General features: G+C 35.7%; 1 protein-coding gene across 2 annotated transcripts; it reads right to left on the reverse strand.

Annotated features, from left to right (window-relative positions):
- Positions 1 to 3,389: 3,389 nt before the first annotated feature.
- LOC111912539 (pre-mRNA-processing factor 39-1) lies at positions 3,390 to 8,661 on the reverse strand. 2 transcript variants are annotated; one of them, XM_023908273.2, is made up of 14 exons: positions 8,504 to 8,661; positions 7,184 to 7,589; positions 6,977 to 7,089; positions 6,658 to 6,887; positions 6,400 to 6,567; positions 5,944 to 6,304; positions 5,300 to 5,443; positions 5,060 to 5,212; positions 4,846 to 4,962; positions 4,698 to 4,778; positions 4,466 to 4,615; positions 4,119 to 4,379; positions 3,919 to 4,047; positions 3,390 to 3,763 (listed from the first exon to the last, which is right to left on the reverse strand). In XM_023908273.2, exons 2-14 carry the CDS (start codon positions 7,557 to 7,559, stop codon positions 3,641 to 3,643), a joined length of 2,406 nt encoding a protein of 801 aa, XP_023764041.1. In that variant the 5' UTR covers positions 7,560 to 7,589; positions 8,504 to 8,661; the 3' UTR covers positions 3,390 to 3,640. The 2 variants fall into 2 exon arrangements, with proteins under 2 accessions (XP_023764041.1, XP_023764040.1); XM_023908272.2 differs by having other exon boundaries at positions 3,390 to 3,766.
- Positions 8,662 to 8,939: the final 278 nt, after the last annotated feature.

The following is an 8,939-nucleotide window of genomic DNA, read 5'->3' on the forward strand; positions in this document are numbered from 1 at the left end:
TTTATCATTAATAAATTTATGGTATTTAAATAGTTTAAAAATAAAGTTTACGCTTATACTTTTAGTTTAATTGTTTTGTTAGAATTAAACATTTGATAGGTGAGGTGGGGTGGATATAGGTGTGGATATGGGTGGAAGTAGAGGTGGGGTAGGGTGGGAGTGAAGTGTGGATATAGGGGTGGGGGTGGGATCTGTAAATAGGGGTGAGCAAAATCCGCATCGCAATTAAAATTAACCGCAAAAACTATAAAAACCGCAACTGATAAACCGCAACCGCAATAAAAATCGATGGTGAGGTTTTATGTTTTTCAAAAACCGCAAATTTGTGGTGCGGTACGGTTATTAGTTTCAAAAACCCGCAAAAAAACCGCACTGCACTGCATATATTATATACAATTTTTTTTATTAATTATTAATATATTAAATATTAAAAATAAGACAAATTTCATAAATGAAAGCAATATAAACTTCTAGAAGATAAAAGTGTTGATTTTTTGATATGTTTAACATTGAAAAATGATAAGATTTTACAATTTTAAGATATTTATTGTTAATTACTAGTGATTTCATGTTTTTAAGATATTAGTTGTTTGTGATTTAAGTTAATTGTCTTGTACCTTATTCCTTTTTTATTATTACATGTAATATCTTTGAACTCTTAAAACGATTTGAACTCTAAATAGCGGTTAAAAATCACACCAAATACATGTAGTTAATAACCGAAACACAAAAAAAAACGCACAACAAAAATAATCGCACCAAATGGTTTTGAAAATGGATTAACCGTATTTGCGGTTAGTGGTGAGGTTTTGGTCAATAACCGCAACGAATCGCACCGCGCTCACCCCTATCTGTAGATATAGAAGCGAGTGGGTGGGAGGGTGTGGATAAGGTGATTAGTGGGGGAGGGTGATGGCGGTTAGGATGGATGTGAATATCCTTGAGAAGAGTTTAATATGGGTAGAGATGGTATGGGGTGGGTGGAAAGGGGCAGGGTGGATACCGGTGGGGATATAGGTGGGGTGGGTGGGTGGCTGAGGGTGTAGATATTTAGGGTTTTTATTATAGCAATATTTTGTAAATTAAAAAGTATATAAAACAACAATTTTCATTTTTCCAAGTTATATTAGAATTTAGAATTTGTTAGAAAATATTTTGGAAAAAATATTAAACCAAGCATGTCTTGTAGCTTTTCTTTTTTCTTAGAAAATTTTCTAGAAAACCAGAAACTTTTTCTACATCAAACTACACCCTAAAAACTCAAAAAGACATAAAAGTTGTGCCAGGCGTGTTGGTATTTAATTTAATAATTAAAGAAACATTTAACTACTAAGAAAATACTATACGCACCCTAAAAAATTTAAAAACACTTAAAAGTTGTTAGGCGTGTTGGTATTTAATTTAATGGATAAAAACCATTTAACTATTAAGAAAATACTATAAAGACATTAGAACATAAAGTTGAGAAACTCATAGGCCAATATATCTTGTTAGTATTTTACACCCGGTGTGATGGAATAACTTCGAATCTTGTTCTTGCTTGAGGATTGGTATCGAGGAAGTGAAGAGAGTTTTGGGGAAGATAAGAAGGAACAAAATTTTTGTATTGGAAAAAATTCCTAGTAGGGCATGTCAGTGTCGTAGAAAGAAATGATATTGACTTAAAGACTCTCAAGATACCAAGAAGTGGAGATTAAGTTGTGTGATCCAAATATATAAGAACAAAGGTGATGCCCAAAGTTATAAATACTACGTAGGTATTAAGCTCATTTGTCATACCATGAAATTACGAGATAGAGTTTTGGAGGCTATGTTGTATAGCATCAAGACTATTACAGAAAGTCAATTTGATTCCATGCATGGGAGTTCCATTATTAGGGCGATCACCATATTGGACATCTTATGGAGAAATATAGAGAAAGAAATATGGATCTCTATATGGTGTTCCTCAGCCTGAAAAAAGCTTATGATAATGTTTCTGGAGAAGTGAATCGGAGGACCTTAGAAGCTAGAAAGGTCCTCGAGATATATATCATATTTATTCACAATATATATTGTTGGTCTACGACATGTGCTCAAACCTTATTCAAAGACAAATAGTCATTTTCTGATGAAATTAAGCTCCATCGGGGTTTGACTCTCGATCTGTATATTTCGCTTTAATCTGAGACAAAATTTCTTGTGAGATCCAGGAAAGTGTCTTGGTTTATGCGTTTTGCTAAAAAGAATGTAGTGATGGTAGAGTCTAAGATTGAGGTGTATCAATCAAACACATGGAGGTCAAATTTAGAAGAAAAATGGTTATGGGTCAACATTGTTAAAGCGGAGTATCTATGGGACAATTTTAGTTGTGAGACAAATGAGGAGGAGATAGATGTAAGTATATGGAGGAAGCTATTACACCTAAAGAGGATTTCAAGTATCTAATGTTTATTATCCATAAAGGAGAGGGTGTGATGGTAGACGTCACCTATCACATAAAGATAAGTTGGTTAAAATGGGGTGCGAACTCAAAGTCTTATCTGACATAAAGATCTTGTTGAAACCAGAAAATTTGACAATGTTATGTCAATCGTGTTGTATGAATTTGAATGTTGGCCAAACAAGAACAACCACGAAAGAAAGATGGAAGTCATAGATTTGATGTTGTTGAGGTGGATTTGTTGTAGAACTTTGTTGGATAGGGTATTGAACGCAATTATAAGAAATTTCTTTTTGGAGAGAGAGAGAGAGAGGATGGGGGCACGAATCACGGAAAAAATATAAAAATAATGATTGAGATGGTATGCACATGTTCTTAGGAAGCTACTATTAACAACAATAAAAAAGGTATAGTTGATGATGATTTGCGGTAAAATGAGAAGAGTATATTGTATAGAATCAAATGAAATGACATATGCTGAAATAAAGAAGGCGGCTAAAACATCATGGTCGATGAGTAGCATGTCATGCATGTGTGTTCTGACTTTTATTGTTATACCTAACTTTGTTTTATTTCTCTTATTGTTATATTGTTCATAATAACTTACTCTCCTCTTTTGCAAGTTCTTGAATTTCGTTACTTGTATTATGATTTATAAATATACATGATTTTCTACGCACTTCAACTAAATCTCCCATTGTTTGTTGCCTGATTTATAGGCTCTCATTTTGCAAATATGAAAGGTCGTTTATATAGAGTCAATTTTTTCCAGCAACGAATACATGATTGTGAACATCTAGTTTCCCCAACCCGATTTTAATGGGATTCCAAAGGTCTGTTGTCGTTACTATCTATTAACTTCTCTTATTTTGTTACTAGGGGCTTCCTCGTCCATAACCATATCATACATTAGAAAAATGAAAGCTGAAAATGGCATAGAATAACGAAGAAAGCAAATTCGGGCATAGATCATGGAAAACATTTATCAATAAAAAAAAACGACATTACATATTCAAATAACATACCAACTATACCCTGCTACGCGATTATCTGCTAAACAATCTACCTTCCTTAAACTCAAACTCAAGGATTACTCTGAGGCCCACCTATTGAAGAAACTACTATTCTCTTAGCCTTAGGTTGATTTTACAGACAAGATAACAATGGACCAAAATGCCATTGCTTTTATGATAGAAATACAGTCTTGCTGGGTCAATATCAATAGTAGGGGGTCCCGTAGTATGACTGAGGTGCAGCAGCAGTTGGTTGTTGCGCCGGTGCTGGTGCTGGTGCTGCCGCCACAGCACCACCAGGCTGTGTGTAAACTTGCTGTGGGACAGCCTGCTGAGATATCATATGGAAAATTTTGTGACAGCTTCTTGTTAGTTCTTGCCAATAAGTTATATATTTTTGACAACAGACATCAAAATGAAACTTGCAAAATTAAACACAATATAATAATAAGGGCAAATTGGTAATTTTACATCTAAGAATACCTGGACTGGGTATGAAGCGGGGTAAGTAGCATAAGCAGCAGCTTGTGGAACAGATGTAGGAGCAGGGGCTTGTGGTTGGGGTTGGGCATAGCCGCTTCCATAGGCATTGTATGTGCCATAAGCAGCAGCCTAAATCAGAAAACATATCCTCAATAGATGGAAGTAATTATGAATTCATTAAAATGAAATATTAAAAATACCTGTTGAGTATATGTTGCAGGCCATTGTTGTCCTTGAGCTTGTGACCAAACCTGAGGCTGGACACCATAACCTGCAGGCCACTGGTTGTGTGTGCCAGGTGAACCACCACCTGTTTTTGCAAGTTTTGCTCTTTCTGACACTAAATATCCCTCCATGTGTCGCTTCTTTGACTCTGTGGCACTTTTATGATGTACAAAAAGCTTGCTGTGTCGATTATCCGCTTTTTTTATGGTTTGTGTGTCCCCAAACAGATCTAGAAACTGCAGAATCAATAACAACAACTTGTCACACCATCTGCATAACACATTTTTAAAGTACCCAAAATAATATATAAAAATCATTCTACCTCCAAGAAAATGCTGGATAACTCTTCTCTTTCGATATAACTTGCAGGATTTGGATTATCGGGACCTGGAGCTATGAACTTCTCCACCAATGAGTCTAGGCGGTTGATTTGTTTTGGAAGTGATTGAATCGACTCCATGTGAATCAAAGCCTGCAATTCCATCATTAATGTAAACAACTAACTAAACATATAATCAAAAATATATATAGACTTTTTTTTTTTTGATAAAGACCTCTAAAAGTGGTTTCGAAATCTGATTGCTCTCAAGGGCTTCATCTAGAATCTCCCTTGCTTTTTCCACCCTTCCCAAGACCTATAAACAAAACTGTCAGCAATAAATAAATCATTATTAAGTCACAAATAATGTAAAGAAGCCATACCAGGTACATAAATCGAGAGTATTGTGCGAGCAAAAGTGGCAAGGTCTGTGAATGTTCTTTTCCTTTCTCAATTGCAATTGTCTGCTCATACAAAGAACAAGCTTCTTCTGGATTCCCCTAGTTATATTAAAAAGGAAAAGCCAATTAAGATATAAAAACTCAGATCAATGTTATATGCATAATAATGTTTTTAAACAAGCATTAATTGGGTTACCAGACGATGTTCCATGTTGGCATGCTTGATAATTGCTTCTAGAAGACCAGGAGAAAGTTCAGTATGCACAAGGTTATAAGATGCACGAGCACCCACAATATCCCCACCATGTTCTCTAAATCGGGCAGCAAATAGGTGAATCTCTGGTTGCCTCTGTAAACATTATCAAAAAAAAAAATTGTTAAAAAGATCCAAGATCATCATAAAGATGATTAAATTTACTAAGAATAAAACGTGTACCTTTACAAACACCTGTGTGGCACGAGCAAGTGCATTTTCAGCAAGATCCATACTCCCACTGGCTTCCATACACAAAACGTATCGTATCCAAAACTCAGGATAATTTGCACACGCGATAAGACATCTTTCATATAACTTGAAAACCTGATGCAAAAAAAAAACCATGATTATGTATGTATCTAAAAAATGTAGTTTTTTTATTATATATGAATCGAAGAAATTGCAAAAATAGGAGAAACACAAAAGAGATAGATACTCCGATGGCAGAACAGAACAGAACAGGGAGGCCCCTCAAAAATGAAACGAGGGACCCATGAATGATTTAAGTAACAACACACCTGCATACATAACATTGCAACTTTTAACAAATGGTTTTATAGTTTATTCCATGATGAACAACCCAGAATCTCGACTCACAAAATTTAGGATTTGAAAGAAAGTACTTAGCCTTATAGCATTAGCAACCAAATGGGAGGAGACCCATCCATGCTTTCAATATCCGTAGAGTTTAAAAAGATGCTTCATCCAACGAGTTTAGCCAGAGAGATATTACTTAACTGTAAGTCAATGTATAACAGGGACAACTAAACGCACAAACCAAAAACATAAATTCAAACATCTGATAACTGAACACTTATTTATACCTTATTGAAGTCATCTCCTCCTTCCATAAAATCAAGATAATTATGCCAGTTTTCGAGCTCTGTCACATTAAGTGGTCGGACATGAAAGTAGGGTCTTCTGATACCAGTCTCAAAATCAATAATCTTGGAATCAAATTCTTTAGCCTTCTTGTACAGCTCTTCTCTAATGGCGATATAAGACTCCACCTCTTCAGCTTCTTCACTTACAGGTTTAGAAGGTTTCTCTTTCTCCACTGTATCTGGATGAACTTCCCCTTCACTTTCTTCAATCGTTGCTTCCTCTTTAGAATTTGTTGCAGCTGCAACTTCCTCAGGGGTTTTCAGTTCAGATAAAGGGCGACTTGCTATTAATTCCCTCAAGCTGTAAATTGTAGAAAAGAGTACGATCATGTTTAGTTTATATTGGACCTAACAAAAGCAAGCACAGAAGCTCTTCTACTGAACAAGTGTAATCACCTGTTATAATAGCGGTCCAATTGCTGATTAGGATGCTCCAATATCCGTGTGTATATCATAGCAAGATTGGACCACTGCTGCTGTTGATACTCATATTCGATGTATTTATCCCATAAAGGAAAAGACAGGTAATCAGTTCCAACATAAGCTAGTCCCCGTTCAAACAGCCTGAAACAAGAAGTTGAACCAAGTTATTGTTCTTGAATCAAGAAATACCAATACGAATTATGATAGTTGATAAAAAAAAACAGGTATTACCTCCGTACTGTGTCAGGATCTCCATAAGTATGAATGGCAAAAACACAATAGTGCAACCACATATCTACAGAATATGTTACCCCATGAACTGCTCGTTCATAAACCTCAACAACTTTGTCCAAAAATCCTAGGCGTGCCTCGTGATCAGCATACTTTTTCCAATAACCATAACACAAGGGAAATTCGGCTAAAAAGGTATCATAAACTTTTCGAATCTTCAAAATGTTATCCTGCCAATAGATGAAATACAATTACAGCTTTTGTTTATAACAAAATTCATAGTTCATACTTGCAACAAAAACCCTTGCCTAATGCCTACCTCAGCTGTTTTTTCAATCTCTTCTATAAGAGCAGTCCAGGCAGTGAAGTCCAATGAATTAGTATTTACTATGCTCCACAACCGTTCTTCTTCAGGAGACAATGCAGCAATGGCTGCCAAAAAAAAAGGAGTTAAAAATTGAAGTACAATCTCAGAATCAATATGAAAGTTGGATTTAGTGAATGAACAGGTATGCCAAGTGCATACCAGAAACACCATCATGTGGTTGATTTGCAGATGCAGAATTATGCTCATCATATGAACCAACACCATTTTCACTTATACCCAAAGTTTTTGCATCACTGGAGTCATTTCCATTCACCGAAGAATGGTAAGCAGGAACATGAGATGAATCTACAGATGTGTTGGCAATACTTGCAGGATTCTCACTAACATCTTGTGTAGTTGAAGATGGAGCCTCATTGCTGAAATTGACATCTGTAGCCTTTGATCTTCCAGCAGAACCTCGATCATCATCATGAGGAATGGCATTGTCTACATCCATGGTATCTCCATTAACTGTAGTTGATGGATGCTCCTGGATAGCTGATGATTGAGCAACAACTGTTTCACTATCTCCCATTGTAAATAGGTGATTGATTGTATCTTAAACCTGTATAGAAGAAAACAACCGTGAACAACCAAGGTAACCACACAGAAGTGATAGCAGTTCCAATTTCTCAACTGTGTAACATCTAATCACTCCAAATAAACACAAAAAGTGCTAAAAATTATATATTTTAAACAGACAATACAAATGCAGGTCTAAATGAAGAACTAGATAACCTAACCATAATAATACTTCCAGCTAGCTATATTTGTGATACAGTTGCTTGAAGAATAAAAAGCTGCCACACCTTTTGCAAGAGTAGACTCAGTATGTTAAATAGGAATACAATATTGAAAGCCTACGAAACTATATCAGTGTTTGTTCGAGTGTGGAGTACCTACTACATACTTAGAGATAATCCATCCATCAGCCATGGAAACTCTATACTCTAGTTGTTTTATAAGTTCTTCAGTTAAGCTTTCTCATTAAAATTTCCATATCCCTGTAACAATCAGCCTTAATGGAAACCCTAAAGGTTGTCGTCTCTGTGGCAATTAACATGAAGAAGCTATATATCAACTGTTATCAGTTATATTCCTTTCGTTATCCTATATCACTTTTTCGGCCATATAAAGCCCTTCGGACCCACACATATTCAAAGTGCACATGTACCATGAAGTGAATTTTAATTTTTCCGGCTAGAAAAGATCTTGACATTAATACGCTGAATCATACATTGCAAACTCTGAAATGAAAATTTGCGACAGCACGAACAAACAGCTAGGGTTACGTCTGTTTCGTGTGTCTAGAAAGCTCCTAATGGCGTCAAGTAAACGACTACAATACCAAACTAACAAGAATAATCCTCGAAGAATAAAATTCGGTTATAAGAGAAACAAAAACATCTAGAAAAATAGAGTTATACTTCGATCGAAAACCCTAATTTTCAGCATAAAAGCGAAGAGTTCGAAGATTACTCGGCGCAGTAGTACGAGCAGACTACGGTGACGAACAAGAGATGTACGCAGGTCCGTAAGCAGAGAGAAGGAGACGGAACTGACGATGAGCGGCTGTCGAGTGCGTGTGTGAATTTATGCCCTAACCATACGAAAACATACACCGTTTCTCTGTTTTCGCATGCCCCTTTTTTGAACTGACTATGCAAAGTTAGTGGATATTAACAAACTAACCCTTGTAAACTAGCTAATTAACAAAAATAACCTTTTTATATTGTAATTTGAAAAACAATCATTTTATTTGGAATGTCCCATTCCTTCTGGTTATGTCCATTTTGAAGTTATTGAATGGTAGGTGAGATTTTATATAAATATAATATGGAATTTGATATTGTGCCTTCCAGACCGATATTGTGCATTTCTGACATTTCAGACACACATTTTGAATTGACATTGT

This window comes from Lactuca sativa, chromosome 5 (genome assembly GCF_002870075.4).
Source record: "Lactuca sativa cultivar Salinas chromosome 5, Lsat_Salinas_v11, whole genome shotgun sequence".
Classification (NCBI taxonomy): Eukaryota; Viridiplantae; Streptophyta; class Magnoliopsida; order Asterales; family Asteraceae; genus Lactuca; species Lactuca sativa.

What these genes read in the sequence shown, in the direction of transcription:
- LOC111912539 (XM_023908272.2), bottom strand. Translation starts at nt 7,559, where the DNA reads ATGGGAGATAGTGAAACAGTTGTTGCTCAATCATCAGCTATCCAGGAG. An exon ending in ACTCTCGATTTATGTACCTG is followed by an intron (nt 4,779 to 4,845) that starts GTATGGCTTCTT and finishes TTTTGTTTATAG; the next exon opens with GTCTTGGGAAGGGTGGAAAA. An exon ending in TATCCAGCATTTTCTTGGAG is followed by an intron (nt 4,380 to 4,465) that starts GTAGAATGATTT and finishes TTGATTCTGCAG; the next exon opens with TTTCTAGATCTGTTTGGGGA.